The following is a 20671-nucleotide window of genomic DNA, read 5'->3' as shown; positions in this document are numbered from 1 at the left end:
AAATTATTTAACTGCAGATGGCATCCAGTGCTGCTCCCAACTTTCTTAAAATTTATGTAAATGAGCAGGTGTTGCAAATGTTACACCCTGTTTCAAATTATGTAAAACCTTAAGGCAAAAATAATACTGATACTTATTTCTTTGGCTGATAATAAGCCAGTTTAGATCTACAAGTAGACAGCCCATTTGGTAGAGTGGTTAAGGGTGCTGGATAGAAGCAGAAGAAACTGTGCCTCTGACTAGGCATGGGGCGGATTTTGGACCAATCCCTTTCTCTCAGCTCTAATGCAGCTAATGGAAGCTACTTGCGAAAATTCGGCCAGGAAAAACTGCAGGGACTTGTCCATGTTGTCATCTACAGCCAAGATTGAAGTGAAGATTTCCTATAATTTTTAATATAGTTCTTAAATAGCAATAGCAACGTCACTTAGACCTACATACCACCTCAGAGTGCTTTACAGCCCTAAGTGGTTTACAGAGTCAGCATATTGCCCCCAACAATCTGGGCTGAGTCAACCTTGAGTCAGTGAGAATCAAACTGCTGGCAATTGGCACTCAGCAGAATTAGCCTTCAATGCTGCATTCTAACCACTGAGCCACCACCGCTCCAAATAAGCAGCCTTCTTTCATGGTGCCTTATGAAAAGGTCTAACCAAAAGTAATTTACCGACTCGTAAATTCACGTGTAAGTTTTAGATTGAAAAGATATATCAGTGAGCAGAAGTTGGTGTCCATATACTGTACTGTAGTTCAACTTCTAAAACCTGATCTTACATTTGTTTCTAAAAAAAGATCTTAAGATATCAAAGCTCACTTATCCCAGAGTTTTCCAGAACTGGCTTCATACATATTGACGTGTTTTATTATCTTTAATTAGTTATTTCTTCATAAACTATATATAATTCATTTTATGTTTCTTCACATTTTATTCTCATATATAGCAAGTTAGATAAAGAGATTGAAGGTTGAACATCACATAGGGACTGAGTGGGAAATCTAAACCTGGATCTAATACAAACTTCTACGATTCATGTATCATGCTTATAAAATAACTACTTCTCAAAATGGTATGCTTAGAATTATGGCCAAGATGAGGATTTTATTTAAAATTGGCTTATATTATCGTAACAGTTTTTAAAATGAATAACTTTACTTTAAAAAAGCTAAGACAGCGATGGCGAACCTTTTTTGGCTCGCGTGCCACAAGTGGGGGAAGCGCAGGGGGGTCATGTGCGGGTGTGCCACACCCATAATGCAATGCGTGACACCCCGCCAGTGCGCATGTGCGCACTACAGACGCTCCCCTCCATTTTTACATGTTTTTTTCGCCTTCCCCAGGCTCCAGAGGCTTTATAGGAACCTGGAGAGGGCGAAAAGAGCCTCCCCGCCTCCCCCGGAGGCTTCAAGGACCATCTGGAGGCTTCTCTGACGCCTTCGGAGCGCTCAAAATGACCCTCCGAGTAAACTGGAAGTCACTCGCGTGTCCTGACAAATGGCTCCGCGTGCCACCTGTGGCATGTGTGCCATAGGTTCGCCATCACTGACCTAAGAAATATATCTGGTTCTAGAATATGAAAAAAATGTTGACTCTATTCTAGAATCTGTTTTAAAAAAATTAGCAGAAATAAGATTCCTTAAAGTATTGCAATTTAATTAAAAACAGACCTTTATTTACATTTAATTCTGGATGAAGAAGAGTCTAAACTCTTGTTTACCTTGCACAATGCCCCAAGGATACTGACGAGCCTTTACAACTTTGTTACCGACCTTTAACTCTTCTGTACTCCCCACTACAGCAAATGGCAAGTGTCCCTGAGAAATGTAGATAATACATTAAATGGCACCGATGAAACTAGAATAAAATAAAACTATGGCATATTGATTAATTTGTACATATATTTTATCATGGATGGGATGAGAGGGCTGCTGTTGCATGTGTTATCCAAAACCTGAGTGGGAATGGCTCCCTCCTGGAAATGTGGCCATTAGAGTTTCGAGTTTGACATCAGGCGCAACCTAAGGACAGGGGAGGGGCTTTATTTACCTAGAAATTCTTTTAGCTATAGGAAGAGTGAGATGTGAAACCTTGTTTTTGAACTTGGGAAGTTTCTAGGGAACACATAAGCTGATCTTTAATTGTACAACTCATCCTCTGGTTGCCAAAGCAATGTCACCAAGGTTCTATCTCATTTTCTAATACTAGATTAATAAAAGCACTAGTGAAAAGTAAGGATCTAATTTTATAAATTACTAGTAGATGGATACCCAAGCTTCGCAACGAAACTATGTGATTGAGCTATGCAGGAGGACAATCTGTTCACAATCTGTTGGCTCAGTGGTGGTCGGTGATTGAAACACATAAGGGAATATCGCTCCTGCCACTTTGAGTCTGGAAGCAGTTCCATAGGTGGAAGGTGTATACATTTTGGTGAGGTACCAATGTTCAGTACTGTAAGGAGCCCCAGACCGCTTCTGAGTGAAGGAATGGAACATCTGCCAGATTGAACTAAGGTCACAGAATGTGAGGAAACTGGCAGTTATAACAGAGTTCTTTTCAGGTGGGGAGGGGTGTGTGGAATGTCTAACTCCTTAGCATCAGAGTGTGTTAATGTAAGGCAACTGGAAGTTGGAACAGAGTTCTTTTGAGGTGGGGAGGGGGAGTAGAACTCCTTAGCATCAGAGCGTGTTAATTACTGTATAAGAAATACTAATGATCTGATTGTCATTTTGAAAAATCCTTTCTAGCAAGCATCTAGAAGCCAAGAGGAACATACATGCCAAATTTTAAGTGTTTGTAGGCTTTACAGTTCTGGAGTTTTCATGATGAGTGAATGGTATTTGCCTTTGATAGATGATAGATAGATAGATAGATAGATAGATAGATAGATAGATAGATAGATAGATAGATAGATAGATAGATAGATAGATAGATAGACAGACAGACAGACAGACTGACTGATTTATTTATTTATTAAAATCTTCATTCTAAAAGGGAAGACCATAAAATTCCTACTCCTAGAGGGCAATATTTCTGTTTAGGCTATTTCCTGGTCATAAATGAGATCTAACTATAGCAAGAAACCTGTTCCTCACCTTTTCAGGCTGAAACTTTGACAGGAAGTTTTTTCACAAATCTCATTTCAAGTTTAGCAGATATAAATAACTGAAGCTGTCAACCAAAATGTTGAAAAATTATGAACTGTCGAGACACTAGTGGAACGATCTTATTCAAGCAGCAGCTCCAGAAACACTAATATAACTATTCCAGGATGTCAACTGACTTCTGATAACTGAGAAGAATATGTCTGAAAAGCAGCCTTAATGCCTGGAAAAAGTAAAACTGTAATAACTTCAGGGTAGACTTCCTAGGTTAGCATCACTCTTTTGAAAATGAAGCTATACTGCCAAATCTTTGTCCAAATTTTGAATTGATAAAGATTCATTGTGCCTCTTAACATTGACCTGGAATTTTTTTTCTCAAGAAGTAACTGCCTCCCATATAGATGACAGTCCCTTGTCAAATAATTTTCAATGTAAGGTGGTAGAACGTTAGCACTGCCATTATAGTAAAAGGAGACAATTGTGGTGGAAGGGCAGGGAAGGATTAAGTGCTGCACTAGGTTTTGTATTGAATTAAGGCCTCCCACTAGAATATGACACATCCAATAGGGAATTCAGACATCAGAAGACATGAATTTAATATTTAATAAATTTATTACATCAGTAAAATATACACTTAATTTCTCATGCTTTCATAGAACAGTTTAGAGATTTAAAAAATAAAAAGGAGCTATCCTCAGCAGAAAGATTGAAAAGACCTAGCCCTAAGTGATTAACAACAGATCTCTCTCTTTCTCATTCTATCCATCCATCCATCCATCCATCCGCATCCATCCACCCATTCTGCAAGTGCAAGAGCTTCTTTTTTCCAGATCAACCAAGAAGTGTTGATTCATTGGTTGCAACAAGAATTGACTGATTGGCTTGTCGGATGATGCTAGAGCCTGTCATCGTAGACTGAGATAACTTCCCAAAGTCACTGGCTGCTGGCGTTCATTCCTAAAGCAAGACTATAACTTACAGTCTCCTGATATCTAGCCTGGTGCCTTAACCACTAGACCAGTGATGGAGAACCTATGGCACGCGTGCGACAGGTGGCACGCGGAGCCATTTGTCAGGGCACGCGAGGCGCTGCCGTCAGCTGGCCAGCGCACATGCACGCGCTGGCTAGCTGAGTTCACCCTTTTCTAAAGCAATTTTTCACCCTCCCCTGGCTCCAAAGGCTTGATAGGAGTGTGGGGAGGGCAAAAAGAGCCTCCACCGCCCCCCCAAAGGCCTCATAAGCTTCCCTGAAGCCTCCGGAGCACAAAAATCCCAGCCTTACGGGCAAACCAGAGGTTCGTGAATGGACTTCCTATTTGCTTGGAGGGTCGTTTTGACTGCTTCCCTGAAGCCTCCTGAAGGTCCCTGAAGCCTTCGGAGCGGTTATAACGACCCTCCAAGCAAACCGGAAGTGACTTCCGGTTTGCTCAGAGGGTCGTTTTGACTGCTCCTAAGGCTTCAGGGAAGCCTCCTGAAGGTCCCTGAAGCCTTCGGAGCGCTCAAAACGACCCTCCGAGCAAACAGGAAGTCACTTCCGGTTTGCTCGGAGGGTCGTTTTGACTGCTCTCGAGGCTTCAGAGAAGCCTCCTGAAGATTCCTGAAGCCTTCGGAGCGCTCAAAACGACCCTCCGAACAAACCAGAAGTGACTTCCGCTTTGCTCGGAGAGTCATTTTGACTGCTTCGGAGGCTTCAGGGAAGCCTCCTGAAGGTCCCTGAAGCCTCTGGAGGGCTTCCAGGGGGGGGCGGAAGGCTCTTTTTGCCCTCCCCATGCTCCTATAAAGTCTCTGGAGCCTGAGGAGGGTGAAAAAAGCATACAAAATTTGGGGGGGGGCATCTGTAGTGTGCGCATGCGCACTGCGGGGGTTGGGTATTGCATTATGGGTGCGGCACGCCTGCACACGACCCCCCTGCGCTCCCCCCACTTATGGCACGCAAGCCAAAATAGGTTCGCTATTGCTGCAGTAGACCATAATGCAGAGGCATGGCGTCAAGAACAAAAAACTAAACACCTGAGAACAATATAAAGAAGAAAATATCCATAGTAATTTCAGGCTTGTGGTTAAGATAGCCATTCAAGAATTCTCTTCAGCATAAGCACTCAAAGAAGCTGAAATCTGGAATGTAAAGATGGGTTCTAGCAAAATTTTAAATGTATGCTGTAAGTGCCACTAATCCAAATTCAATTCAGATTTCATATATGAACATTGTGTTCTATGAAAGAAAAACACACTTATGGTGGAATGCTTTCTGCTAAAATGTTAAATGTAATTGGTGAACAGTCCAGAAATGACTGGACTCTTCCCATTAAAATGCTATCCTCCATACAAAAATGAAACCAGTAATTGCAGACAATGAGTCTCTAATTTAAATACAGTATCTTTAGAAATATACTTACATTCATGGTAGCATTAATTTTAGCAATGTTCTCATCATCTGTTGGAAACTGGTATATTTGAACTCCATTACTGACCAGCTCACTCATGATTTTGATCTTAAACTTCTGCAGTTCAGATTTGGAAATTGTATCTGCTTTAGCTATAACTGGAATGATGTTCACCTATGAAAGAAATCAGATTGTTATGAAATATGCAAAGATATCAAAATCCTGGAAGATCATTTGAACTTTTGAGATACCAGTTACTATCACTGAACAGGTAAGTTGTTTTTTAGACTGCACAATATATTGTCTTTTTAGAGATACAAGATAATACTATAATCACCTGAACAATTTTCACCCATTTGTATACTCCATTTAGCCTTTGGTCCATCATTAAACTTATCAGGTATATCACAGAAGATTTTAATATGACTACATGGAAGTTCTTTAATAAATATGAGCTACCAGTTTCATTAGAAATAATATAAGAACTTTTCCTTTAAAGAAATAAAAAGTTACTGTTATCAGAATGAATTTGTATTTCTTACGTTTTCAAAGAGAAAGGTAACATTATTTTGGGACTGACTTCATGTAAAAAAAAAGTATTTACATGTGCCCCAACAATCTGCATTAGATTTCTTATGTTTCTTTTGATTTCTTCAATTAAATGCTAAGCAAGCTTGAATATCTGTGAACAGACAATATTTTAGAGTGTCTGGAGGAATACTGGCAATCCCAAGTGAAATCTTTGATATGTGTATGAATAATGCAGAAAGGTTGCTTTCATGTCTTCTTGCCATTTTGTTGAAGAGATGAGTATTGCTGCTTTGGGATAAAAATGATCCTTTTGTAGTGACTGTATCAAGGCTTGTAGATGTTTTCTCCAGATTCAGCTACAAGTTCAAAACCAGATCTGTCCTCATCATTTTTAAAACCTGACTTTCCAGCTAATTAACAGTCTTTTATGGCAACTTGTCTCTGCCATAATAGTTTCTTTAGTTTCGTTAATTATGTTTGGGAAGAACTGTAAGGAGAACTACCATATTTTTCGGAGTATAAGACACACCATTTTCCCTCAAGAAAGAGGCTGAAAATCTGGGTGCATCTTTTACACTGAATATATCATTTTTTGCCTCCCAAAACCCTGCCCCTTCACCAAAATGGCCATGCATTGCCTTTAGGAGGCTTTCAGAGTGCTCTTGGGTGCTGGGGTGGGCAGAAATGAGTGTAAAACGGGCCAATTTTTGCTCAATTCTGCCCTCCCCCCAGCCCCCAGGAGCACTCTATAAGCCGCCTAAAGGTTATGTATGCCCTTTTTTTGACAAAAAATGGGCCTGTTTTCACAAAAAATGGGCCGTTTTTTGCTCATTTTGGGGGGGGCATCCCCCAGGTGCACTCTGCAAGCCTCCTAAAGGCCCCTTTAAAAAAAAACTGGGCCTGTTTTCACAAAAAAACAGGCCATTTTTGGGAGGTCTGCAGAGTGCAAAAACTTTTTTTAAAAATTTGCCTCTTTAAAATCTTGGTGCGTCCTATACACCGTTGCGTCTTATACTCCGAAAAATACGGTACATCAGTGCAAGGAAAGGATGGAAATATAAAAAACACTTAGAAATGGGAAGGAGACGGAGGAAATAATCCAAGCCTAAAAGTGCTAAATCCAGATCCCATTCCACCCCATTTTATCACTCCATAGTGTACTAACAAAGAGCATTCTGCAGCCAATTTAAATTAGCAGAAAATCAGATTCCTACACAAAGTTTTTAGTTTCAAACCTGAACAATATCTTCAAAACATAAACGAATGCCTTAAAATTAAATTATTTTTGCATATAACATTGATATAAAGAATTATTTTTAAAAAATGTTTGGAAGCTGAAGAGAGACCTAGGTCAAATACACATTTTCTCTATCAACTCATTTACAACTATCTTTCAGATGTGGATGCCTAGCTATCTATTCTCGTGACATCTTCATTAAACTTAGTCCATATTAAACAGACAAGAGATGAATCCAGACAGGACTAACATGATGACTAGCAGTTATTTAATAAGGAGTTCACTTTGTTCAGATGACTACGTTAGCGTTTTAGTTAACTTGCTTATTCAGTTCAGCTACTTATGATAATAAATAGCAACTGTAAAAAAAATTGTTGAAGCAGTACAAATTAGTATTGAAATATATATAGAACTTATTTTTTTATTCTCTCTGAGATGTACTTCTATTAATGTTAGTTAGTTTTAAAATGATAGAGCAATTGCTTTAAATAGCATGGAACATTTTATTTAATAGAATGGCAGCACAAAGATAGTTTCACTGCCGAAAGCACTTATTGAAAGCCTAGTCCAAAGGCGTAATATTTAAATAGATCCATACCGAATCAATATAAGACAGGCTGGTTATTCATGTCATAGGAAACTAGACTCTAATTGGAAGGGAGTTCATGGTCATCTACTCCAACCAATCCTTGATAGCTGTTAAGATCCAACTTAAAATGGAGACTTTACTACTGTATTAGGCAGTTCATTCCACTGTGTGAGCTTTTACTACCAGAAAATTCCTTTTAATATTCAGCTTGAATGTCTTTTCTTTTAATTTCAATCTTCTCAGTTTCAAAACAAAATAGATCCACTCCCTCTTAAACATAACAAACTTCCAGATTTATATAGACCACGATCATATCTTCCTTCAGTCATTATCATTATTTTAAAACAGTCCTAATTACAATTAGATAAGATGTTTAATTAGAATATAATTTCAGCCCATGCCTCTAATTATGATAATGTAGCTATTTGATAACAATAGTTTCTATTTATTTCTTATATATTTTCCTCTCCCTGCAGTCTGATTAAAGTTTGCTTTTGTTTTCTACTACAATTCAACATTGCAGTATATCGAAACGCATCCAGCTCTGCACATTGTTACTTTTAGAAGCAGCTCATACTTTATGTCAAAACATGGTTTTTAATTTTTTACTTCAAGTTCAGGTGTGTTTTAGCGCAGAGAATATCTTTACACAAATATATCAATATCTAAACAGGTTGATGTTGAGTAGCTGTCATGACATTCGTATTAATTAGCTTATGTGTTCTGTTGGACACTAAAGACCAAATCAAATCCCAGAAATATAACTGATATTTTAAAAATTACTGTATTTTTCGGAGTATAAGACGCACCAGAGTATAAGACGCGCCCAGGTTTTGAAGAGGAATTTTTTTAAAAAGTAGGTAGATAGATAGAAGGATAGAGAGGGAGAGAGAGAGATAAAAATACAATAGGTAGGTAGGTAAGGAGAGAGAGAGTGTGTGTGTAGATAGGTAGGTAGGTAGGTAGGTAGGTAGAGGGATAGAGAGAAGTAGAGAAAGAGATAAATACAGTAGATAGGTAGGGAGAGAATAGGTAGGTTGGTAGGTAGAAAGATAGATAAAAAGAGAGAGAAATACAATAGATAGGTAGGGGGAAAAGAGAGAGAGAGTAGGTAGGTAGGTATATAAGTAGCTGGAGGGAGGGAGGGAGAGAGAGAGAGAAAGAGAGAGAAATACAGTAGGTAGGTTGATAGGGAGACAGAGAGTAGGTAGGTAGGTAGATGTTTCCAGGTGTATTTATCCATGTGCTGGAGAAGGAGATAGCTGACAACCTGTAGCACCTAAAACTTTGTTTCTGCTGGGACAGCACTTACAATACAATACAATAGCAGAATTGGAAGGGACCTTGGAGGTCTTCTAGTCCAACCCCCTGCCTAGGCAGGAAACCCTATACCATTCCAGACAAATGGCTATCCAACGTCTTCTTAAAGACTTCCAGTGTTGGGGCATTCACAACTTCTGGAGGCAAGCTGCTCCTCTGATTAATTGTTCTAACTGTCAGGAAATTTCTCCTCAGTTCTAAGTTGCTTCTCTCCTTGATTAGTTCCACCCATTGCTTCTTTCAATATAATACAATACAATAGCAGAGTTGGAAGGAACCTTGGAGGTCTTCTAGTCCAATCCCCTGCCTAGGCAGGAAACCCTATACCGTTTCGGACAAATGGCTATCTAACATCTTCTTAAAGACTTCCAGTGTTGGGGCATTCACAACTTCTGGAGGCAAGCTGTTCCACTGATTAATTGTTCTGTCGGGAAATTTCTCCTCAGTTCTAAGTTGCTTCTCTCCTTGATTAGTTTCCACCCAATGCTTCTTGTTCTACCCCCAGGTGCCTTGGAGAATAGTTTGACTCCCTCTTCTTTGTGGCAACCGAGATATTGGAACACTGCTATCATGTCTCCCCTAGTCCTTCTTTCTATTAAACTAGACATATCCAGTTCCTGCAACCGTTCTTCATATGTTTTACTCTCCAGTCCCCTAATCATCTTTGTTGTTCTTCTCTGCACTCTTTCTAGAGTCTCCACATCTTTTCTACATTGTGGTGACCAAAACTGAATGCAGTATTCCAAGTGTGGCCTTACCAAGGCATTATAAAGTGGTATTAATACTTCACGTGATCTTGATTCTATCCCTCTGTTGATGCAGTCTAAAACTGTGTTGGCTTTTTTGGCAGCTGCTGCACACTGCTGGCTCATATTTAAATGGTTGTCCACTAGGGCTCTAAGATCCCTTTCACAGTTACTACTGTTGAGCAAGGTACCACCTATACTGTACCTGTGCATTTCGTTTTTGTTGCCTAAATGTAAAACCTTACTCTTTTCACCATTGAATTTCATTTTATTAGATAGTGCCCAATGTTCAAGTTTGTCAAGATCCTTCTGTATCTTTAGCCTATCTTCTGGAGTGTTGGCTATTCCTGCCAGCTTGGTGTCATCTGCAAATTTGATAAGTTCCCCATTTATTCCCTCATACAAATCATTGATGAAGATGTTGAAGAGTACTGGGCCTAAAACAGAGCCTTGGGGTACTCCACTGCATACTTCCCTCCATGTAGATGCAGTTCCATTGAGGACTACATGTTGAGTGCGGTTGGTCAGCCAGTTATGAATCCATCTGGTGGTGATGCTGTCCAACCCACATTCTTCTACTTTATCTAGTAGTAGGTTATGGTCTACCTTATCAAATGCCTTACTGAAGTCCAAGTAAACTATATCGACGGCATTCCTTTGGTCCACTAATTTTGTCATTTTGTCAAAGAATGCAATAAGATTAGTCTGGCATGATCTGTTTTTGACAAACCCATTGTGGCTTTTGGCTATTACTTTGTTTACTTCTAGGTGTTTGCTAATTCATTGCTTGATTTATCTTTTCCAGAATCCCTACATGGGCACAAGATGGAGAAATCTGACCCATCTTGAGTGCCACTCAACAATAATTTTACTCAGGTGCAAACTGTTAATCTGAGAAGATTCCTGTACATGGACTTGAGCAATAAAACAGCTAATTGAACCCTTGTGTGGCTCTAGTTGTTCACACCTAACACTATTACAGATAGTCCTCAACTTACCATCACTTGTTCTACTACTATTCAAAGTTATCGCTGATCCTATGTAGTGTAATGGTCATGTGATCAAAATTCATGTGCTTGGTATCGCACACGTATTTATCGCGGTTGCAGCATCCTGAGGTCACATGATCATCATTTACAACTACCGTGTTTCCCCGAAAATAAGACAGGGTCTTATTTTATTTTGACCCACGAAATATGGCCTTGGTCTTATTATTGGGGGTGGGGGTCTTATTTGCGCCGGCCGAACGGCTGGCCGGCACTGCTCTGATGTGTCCTGTCGCCGCCCTGTGTCGGGTTGGGCTTTCTTTGTGAGGGGAACAATCTGGGGAGTGAGAGGTTTAGGAAGCCTGGGTTGGCATGGTGCAGTTTCTCCAGTGAAGCGTCTGATTCATCCCCAGGGGTGAGCGTTTTGCCTCCTCTCTGCCCCGGCTTGGAGGCTGCAAAGGAAGCCTGCCATGCCCGGCGAGGGAGGGAGAAGAGACGACAAGAGAAGCCACGTCTCGCCCCACACCTCTCATTTTTCCTCCACCCCACCTGCCACCCCTCTCGCTAAAGAGACGGTGGGGGAGGGAAGCAGCCTGGATTCTGTTAGCATTGGAGTGGGGTAGAGGAGTTGGGCTGCGAGACACGCGTCCTACCCAAGACTTGCAGCTCCGTCGTGTTTCTCGCTGTTTTGTCCAGGGAAGCACCCTGTAAAAAAAATCTCTTCTCCTTTCTTTGCCAAACTTTGCGTATAGGCGTAACGTTTCACAAAGTTCCTTAATCCGCGGCTACTGGCTCCCTCACTTTGTATTTTTTATACACATACCGACATACTCACCCTTCCTGGGAATGCCATTTCCCACTCCCAAGATTCCGTTTCCAAGGAAAGAAGAGCTCTGGGGCCACACTGGACATTCCCCCCTGCCCTGACTCCTGTCAGCCTCAACTTTGCTCCTGAAACCCTGCGGGCCACTTCTCTGCTTGAGCTCAGCCGAAGGGGGGGCTGAGGGCAAGGGCGAGATGAAGCCGATTGCTTCCCCTTTGCCTCCTCTCTCAAAAGCAGTCTCGGGTGCAGCCACTTTTGCAGCAGGAGACTCTAGCCGGCCTTCCAAAGGGTACTGTAGCAGCAGCTATCCACAATTTTTTTACCCTTATTTTGTCCCGATCCTCGTGGCTCACTGGGCCACGTGGGTCGGGGCGAAATAATGATAAAAAGATTGTGGATAGCTGCTGCTACAGTACCCTTCGGAAGGTCGGTGCAAGGTGCGTGGGGTGCATCACTTGGTCTCCTGCTGCTTTTGTGGCCATAATCGATGGCAAAAGCAGCCGCACTTGCTGGACGCCACAGCCTGAGCAGCACCCGCAAATCAGCTGTTTTTTGAATGGCAGCCGGATCAGCTCAACTGATCCGATTAAGGAGCCGAGAAGCGCTGAGGTGACCGGGGAAGGGAAGGGCTTCCTCCTGTACTTGCCACGGCACCCTTTCACTAGGGCTTATTTTCGGGGGAGGTGTATATTTATACCCACCTCAAAAACCAGACAAAAACCAGGCCTGGGCTTATTAGCAGGACGTGTCGTATTTTCGGGGAAACACGGTATGCCAACGGGCTTCCAAGAACCAAAGTGAATGAAGGAAGTCAAATTCATTTAATGACCATGGTGATATACTGAACAACCATGACAAAAAAAAAGGCCATAAAACTGGGCATGATTGACTTAAGTAGCAAATGGGAGTTCGGATTCCAACTATAGTTGTAAGCCGAGGACTACCTGTATGTTATTTTAAAAGATGGGGTGTTTTGATCTTTTCCTAAAAACGATTTTAAAAATCTTACCTTGCTGTCAAGATTTTTCATTGTTAACAAATCGAGAGTTTTAAGGGAATGCCCCGTGGGCGAAATGAAATACAGGCAGACATGGATGCGAGTATCATGATAATTATATAAGGAACGCTTAATTTTCAGCTCTTCCTGGAGGTAGGCCTCAAATTGTGCATCGATATAATCGACAATTGGCTGATAACTAGAGAGAGAAAAAAATCAGTTTTAGAACAAGGAGTTAAATACCATGCCAATATGCCTGCACAAACTGGAGAGGATAACAATAATTTTAACAATTCTATTCTATTTTTATAAAATTTTCCTACCTATTAATAACTCAGAATATTGAAAGCTGTATCAATTATCTTTTTGAAACAATCTGTAGAGTTCAAGATCTTGTAAAACAGTCTCTGAGGCTCAGACATGGTTGAACAGAAGAAAGAAATGCATGCAAATATAATCTAATTCTGTCCAAGGACAGAAAACATTTTCTAACTATGCAACAAATCTAGATCTAAAACAGCTTTTAAAAATATAATTCAGCAGTCTTTATTTTTTTCAGAATCATTTAATATTCCGTCAAAACTCATCACATTGTGTTATAAAATCAAAACAATAGAGCCATTCCCTATGTATGCTAGAAAAAACCAAGGAGATGACAGCATTTTAAAAATTCAATTTAGAACAAACTAAACTGTGAGGTGGGACGTGGTGGCTCAGTGGCTAAAACGCTGAGCTTGTCGATCAGAAGGTTGGCAATTCAGTGGTTTGAATCCCTAGCGCTGCTTAACAGAGCGAGCTCCCGTTACTTGTCCCGGCTTCTGCCAACCTAGCAGTTGAAAGCACGTTAAAAAATGCAAGTAGAAAAATAAGGACCACATTGGTGGGAAGGTAACAGCACTCTGTGTGCCTTCGGCGTTTAGTCATGCCAGCCATATGAACACGGAGACTTCTTTGGACAGCGCTGGCTCTTCAGCTTAGAAACGGAGATGAGCACCACCGTCCCTAGAGCCGAAAACGACTAGCACGCATATGCAGGGGAATTTTTACTTTTATCTTAAATTGTGAAGTCCTAAAGCAGAGTCAACTTTAATCTTATGGATGTTACTTTTTCCTATTATTGTCCATTATATAAAATGCATAACTTATTCCACTCAGTTTACAATGGAAGGGTAGGACACAAGAATACTAATCTGAACACTAATTCTTAGTATTGAGAAGCCTAGCAAACCCAACCCATTCAACATAGTGGGACAAGAAGGAACATAATTGCCAACTATAAGCAACCATTTGGAAATGATTACTAGAGGCTTTAGTAGATGTTATGCTTTACTGATATGCATGGTTATATTTGTTCTATTATATAAAATAAATGCCAAGAATCTAGATTAGGAGCAGCAGGCAGCTCATTTGAATTACGAGATACTGACCTATCATCTTTGTTTATCTGGTCCCCAAATCCAACTGTATTTACAATTGTCAGCTTCAATCGGACATTGCTTTCCTGAAGTTCATAAGTCTGAGCTTTAAGCCTCACATTTGGCTGAAAGTGTGTTGACACATGATCATCGAAAGAGGTATTGAACAATGTATCAATCAAAGTTGATTTTCCAATTCCTGTCTCTCCTAAAATTAGAGATTTTAAAGTACAGTTATATCACAGCTGCACTTGCATAAATGTCACTGAAGCACAAGAAGAAAAATTTCATTTCTACCATTTAAAAGTAATACAGTGAGTTTTGTTATAACTTTATTAGGGATATAATTAGAAATGACTTTTCTTTTGTAATTTGTATAGTAACATCTGAACAATATGTAAAAGCATTTTTCAAAAAGACATCAGGTGCCCATTCATTCACTCTGCAACCTGCAGGAACTGTTGCTTCTCATCAAGTCTTTATTTCCTTCTGTCTTCCCCTGTTACTTCCATATCACTGATTTCATTTCAGTTTTTTCTTTTACTCTATTGGAACTGTATCCAAGAAACTGAAACAGCAGTTTCTGAGTTTTCAGAAGCTGGCCTCTAACATGCTATCACTTTTAAAAAATCCCATCTCATTCAACTCTCTTCAAATATTGTCTTCATAAGTTACTAGCATACATGGCTTTCACTTCTCAGTTACTCTCACATCAATCCTCTAAAATACAGTAAGCTGAGACACAACTGAACCAAACAATAAGCTCCTAATGACTGATATGGGATGAAATATCCATCTTTAATCTGTCATACGTACAAGTAGTCCTTGACTTATGATGATAATTGAGACAAGAATTTTCACTGTATGTCATTGTGGTCCTAAGTCAGGTTGAACATAATTTTACAAAATTTTAATGGTGGTTGCTAAGCAAATTCAATTTTTGTCAGAAACTGGCAAAAAAAAAGATGCAAATCATGGTTATGTGACTTCAGGTTGCGGGAACCAGTTGTAAATAAGTTGTCAAGTGCACAAATTGCAACTGTGTGACCATGGCAGTGATACATCGGTCATAAGTGCAAGTGCAAGTCATACGTGACTTTTTCCAAGTGGTAACTTTGAACCATTGGTAAACAATCATAAGTTGAGGACTATCCATTTTAAACTATTTAAAAAGCATACTTTTTATTATAATTGGACTTATAGCCTATTCTGCTTCAGATGAGCTTCTGACTTTAAAAACGAACAATAATATTTATTAAAAGTTTTATTTGCAAATTACTCACTAAGTTCTTTTAACCCTGATAAGTATTTCTTGAAAATAGGTGGAAAATGTTTAGAAATGCTCTGTAGGAAAAATGGAATAGCATTTTCATTAAATAAATACAAAGGCCCTAAAAGCTATTTTTTACTATCAAAATAAACCAATGTGGAATTATTGCTAATCATAAAAAAACACTGTATTTTGTAATGTTTGTGAAGCTTAAAGCCGCGGAAACAGTTAAGGAATATAAAGTACTTAAGGAATTAAATATATTTAATTAAACAGATTAAGGAATTTACTGTAAAAAGGTAAAGAAACTTAGTTATGTCACCTTTGAACAATATCCAGAGGTCAACATTAATATCTTTGTCATTTTCATTACTTCAGGCTTTTCAACACGACCTGTTTAAATTAATTTACACTTTTGAAAATTAAATTACTTACCAATACTGAGAATGTTGAAGCAAAATCCCTGATGGATAGATTTGTTAACCAATTGATCTGGTAAACTATCAAAACCAACATGGCCAGACAAGAATAAGGATCGACAATTCTGCTGAAGTGAAACAGTAAAAAATATTAGGGCATAAGACTGCAATGTAATATCTATGATACTAGTAAATTTTGATCAATCTAAATAGGATAATATTTTTACATATTAACATTTTTCACTAGGTGACATTTGGCTTAATTTTTTCAACCAAATAAAAATCACCATGGACTGTTAATCTGCAGATAGAATTTTAAAACCTTCTTGACTGTTACTAATCTGTTGCACAACCACAAGTTATTCTTCCTTTATTACAATACTTCCAAGGTATTTACTAAAGAGTAATCATTTCCAGTTTTTGAATAAATATTGGTATATACCAATAAGCTTAGCACCAAAGAAAATGAACGTTTAGGTTCCTATCATTCTATTTCTCCCTTTTTATGTCATTTCTTCTCCTCAACCCTTTTTCCATGTTTTTTGCTTAATTCCATGGTTTTTTTTGCTTAAAGCACTTCTTTTTATTAATCCTTTCAGAAGTTTTCTGCTTCCTTCAGTTTCCTATTCCTTCCTTCTTGCAAGCTTGTGCATCCTTTTTGATGCTTCTGTTACCAAATCACCTGGCCTTTTATTTGCAGAGCTTCAATACAGACAGCAAGTACAGCAAATTAAAAAAAGAAATGCCCCCCTCCCCCCCCCCACACACAAAATTGGGTTGCCTTGCACTTGTTCCCTCTGGAATGCAGTGCTGATTCTATCAGCAAGCTTAATATATAACCACAACATATGTTTATACACATCTTTAAAATTCAACCAACATGCATCTGAAAAAACTGAGTAGGTCATTTTTTTTCATAACATAAGCACCACCCATACAAATCTATGATGATGTCTAGCTATTATTAAATGTTTGTTTACAAGAGTCCTCAATATTGATTGACAACTAATCCTTCCCAGGTCAGTAAAATGAGGAGCCAGATTGTGGGTGGCAATAGGCTAACTCTGTAAACTGCTTAGAGAGGGGCTATAAAGCACTGTGAAGCGGTATACAAGTCTAAGTGCTATTGCTAATTCCCAGACCCGAGCTATTCGAAGTATTCTAACACTCTACAAAAGATTTTGGAGGAACAGAAGAGGCATAAAGTCTAGCACTACTTCAATTTGCCTTGAAACTGAAAATAAGCTGGAAAAAAGTCACATTTTCTATCGCTTAGTCATGTGTATATACCGAGAATTCCAGAGAGGGTCAGGAACTCTTCTGCTGGACTTAGAAAAGACAAGAAGCCTTGTTTGTGAATACTATTTGCAGCTTCTCTAAGGTCCTGTGGTCAGGAGTTACTGAGCCATTTCATTCCCTGGATCATCTGTAGATATAGACAATTTCAGGGACTTCTGATGTTTTCTTTCCCATGATCAGCACTGTTGAGAAGTTCTTAGTTCTGAAACATTTTTATTTATTCACACAACTTTTATGTTGCTCCAGTTCTGGAGACTCTGAGCTTCTTGCAATGTTAATGTCATAACAAGATATCCTTGACAGCTTGAATCCAAATTCTGAAAGATACTCTTGAATAGGTTTCTGGTCATTCCTTAGCATAGCCAAAGCTACTCAATAAAATGACAAGTATTATGGTATTTATTGTGATCTTTAGTATTTAAAATAATGAAATGTCTTCATTAAGCCACCCATACCAATGTCTCCTTACATAATAAATCCAAGGTATGAATAGCTGCAGTGGTTAGAGTGCAGTACTGCAGGCAACTTCTGCTAACTGCCGGCTGCCTGCAATTTGGCCGTTTGAATCTCACTTGACTCAGCCTCCCATCCTTCCAAGGTGAGTAAAATGAGAAGCCAGATTGTGGGGGGGGGGGGGGGCAATATGCTGACTCTGTAAACGGCTTAGAGAGGGCTGTAAAGCACTATAAAGTGGTATATAAGTCTAAGTGCTATTGCTATACCCCTTAGAACAGATTTGTTTTTTCTGCAACTGTGTGTCTTCAAGTGGCAAACAGTCCATTCGTACATATAGATACTGCACCTGTGCAAAAGCCTTATTGGAAATATTCCACAACTGAGGAAATTTGGAGCAAGAACTCCATCTTACCATGGATGCCTAAGATAATGCTCCCTCTTTCTCTTGCATTCTAAAGGACTGACAGTCAGACTCAATAAAGACTAACAGGATACTCAATAAAGAAAACGCATTAAAGGGGAAAGAGAATAGGACTGTGTGAATGCACATATGAGTGTTCTAGGAATCATAGCTACAAGTAAGCTTCCTACTCTTTGTTGAGGTTTCTATGCATCTCATTACAGGTTAAGTAGCAAGCTGACTTTAGGGCAGCAGACAAATGCCCAAGTAAGAGAGAACTGATGACAGCAGTGCTCTCCCAAAGGAAGCATATTTCTAGACCCAAACATCTATTAATAATGCTATGCAAGTATCTGTCGGCGACACCAGAGTACAGCATAGCCATGCATACTTTGAGAAGTGCAGTCCTATGAAACACAGTCCTAAAAACTGGAACTGCTCTGGTGAAATGGCTTTAAACAGCACTTGGCAGCGAGAGATTTATCAACTGATATCCTCTACGAATAGCCACTATCACTACTTTGAGAAATGTCTTCTTTGGAGCCAGAATAAACAGGCAATTGTTTAGGATGCTCTATAAATATCTAAGTATGTAGATTATGTAGATGGTAAGGTGGGGGAGGGGAGGAACCTATATAATGCTATGATAGATTTGCAGACATTTAAGCTGCCTGGGACAAGGTGGGACTGGACAGGAAGGGAAGGAATTCTAGTCCCTCCTTAGCCATGAAAGTCAGCTGGGTGTCCTTGGGCCAGTCACTCTCTTTCAGCCCACCCCACAAGGTCATCATTGTAGGGAAAATAGGATGAAGATGTATTAGATATGTTCTCCACTTTTGAGTTATTTGTAAAAATAATAAAGGTGAGATACAGCTAAATGGAATGGAACAGAAGGAACGGAACAGAACGGAGAGAACACACAGAACAGAACAACTCACTTTTCCTGCATCATGATTATCTGCTGATGAAGTAAAGGGTCCTTTCATTCCAATGTCAGGTTGATAGTACTGAAACAGTAAATAAAATAATTTTGGGACAGTCAAATTAAAGAAATTTGAAAGAGAAATAATTCTGATCATAATGGGAAAGCTATAGAGAATAAGGGAGATGGGGAAAACCAATACATAAAAAAATGAGGACTGAAATATTCCTCAAGTTTGGGAACTAAGTCAATATTTGGAAAATAGATAGGCAAGCTCTTCCATGATACACGGGAATATGAGAGGGAGGAGAGATCAACACAATCAGACTTGCTCAAGGTACTGTTATTAATAGCCAATCTTAATAAGGTGTAGTTCTAATCACTTCAATGATTAGTTGTTTTCTTGATCTGACCAACATCAAAGGGCTGACATAAATACATTAAAAGGGACAACTTTTTGGTTAAGTTACAAGTATTTCAATTAAATACACTGATTAATTAAGCAGCATTGTAGAAAACATGGCCCAGTGGTTAGAATGCAGTACTGCAGGCTAACTCACTACTCACTCCAGTTCGATCCTGACCAGCTCAAGGGTGACTCAACCTTCCATCCTTCCGAGGTCGGTAAAATGAGGACCCAGATTGTTGGGGCAATATGCTGACATTGTAAACAGCTCAGAGAGTGCTGTAAATCACTATGAAGCAGTATTTAAGTTTAAGTACTATCGCTCAGCCTGCAAGCAGACATTTCCCCACCACTTAATAGACCTTATCTATTGCTTATCTAATTATAAGTAAATAAATAAAATTGCATTAAACAAGAACCCACCTGTTCAATCTAGCCGGCCTGGCCTAATTCCTAATTCTCAATTTTAGTTCCTCAAGCCTGCATTTTTAAAATTTTCTAGGGGTATACTTTTAGTTGTTTTTAATTTAATTTTTAATTTTTGTACAGTTGTATGAGGTTTAATTCGTTTTTAAGGGTATAGGATATTCGTCTTTTGTATTCGTTTTAATGACACACCTGTACACCGCCCCGAGTCCCTTCGGGGAGAGGGGGCGGTCTAGAAATACTGAAAATAAATAAATAAAAATAAGAAGGTAATATGCTTCAAGGTAAAGCACGAGCCTCTGGTGTCTGTTTCCATGAATGTATCTGAGGCTACCCAGGCACTGTTATTAAATAAAACTGGTAAATGGTTATAGTTCAGCACCATATTTGGAACTTGTCCTAAAAAAAAAAAGCAAAGGTAGACTGAACTGCAAATATTTTAGGGAATAACCTCATCGGTATGTGATTTGTGAATAGACATGTCCCTCAAGGTAATGGTTTTTGAAACTACCTCCAACATATTCTTAAAATTTCAGCGTTCCTACCAATCCTCCCATTCAAGGCTATACACACTTCCATAAAAGCAACAACAGTTTTTTAAAAAGCATATCAATTTCCCTGGGAATAAAGAAACTGGTTTCACTTCTGGATTGACACCCTAAGATTGCTCCAAACTATCCTTTCTCAAACTATATGTTCAGCATAAAGAAACATTCCTTGACTGTTCTATAGAAATATACTACAGAGTAACATTCTTCTATGTAGTGCCAGCATTTGACCCTTTTATTAGCTTTATATTTTTGATACCCTATTCCTATGTTTCAATAGTTGCAACATAAATTACTTGTATATTTTATGATGTGATCACATACCAAAATAATTAATGACACTGACATTACCTTAAAGGCAAATACCAAGATTTAAACAGAGGCAACTGGAATTT

The 20671-nt window shown here is 39.2% G+C and overlaps 1 protein-coding gene across 13 annotated transcripts in view; it reads right to left on the bottom strand.

Annotated features, from left to right (window-relative positions):
- The window catches only part of SEPTIN10 (septin 10), a 42266-nt gene that overhangs the window by 13716 nt on the left and 7879 nt on the right, over positions 1–20671 (bottom strand). For 6 of the 13 annotated variants that reach the window (XM_081949508.1, XM_081949511.1, XM_081949507.1 and 3 more), the window contains 6 exons: positions 18913–18981; positions 15836–15947; positions 14143–14338; positions 12728–12914; positions 5499–5660; positions 1716–1812 (listed from right to left, as the gene is read on the bottom strand). In XM_081949508.1, coding sequence (XP_081805634.1) covers positions 1716–1812; positions 5499–5660; positions 12728–12914; positions 14143–14338; positions 15836–15947; positions 18913–18960 — 802 coding nt within the window. In that variant the 5' untranslated portion in view covers positions 18961–18981. The remainder of the gene's footprint in view (positions 1–1715; positions 1813–5498; positions 5661–12727; positions 12915–14142; positions 14339–15835; positions 15948–18912; positions 18982–20671) is intronic. The other 7 variants (XM_081949512.1, XM_081949518.1, XM_081949514.1 and 4 more) reach the window with 3 other exon arrangements.

The sequence above is a fragment of the Natrix helvetica genome (genome assembly GCF_964273705.1).
Source record: "Natrix helvetica genome assembly, chromosome: 3".
Taxonomy (NCBI): domain Eukaryota; kingdom Metazoa; phylum Chordata; class Lepidosauria; order Squamata; family Natricidae; genus Natrix; species Natrix helvetica.
This window is presented reverse-complemented; position numbering and strand designations above follow the sequence as displayed.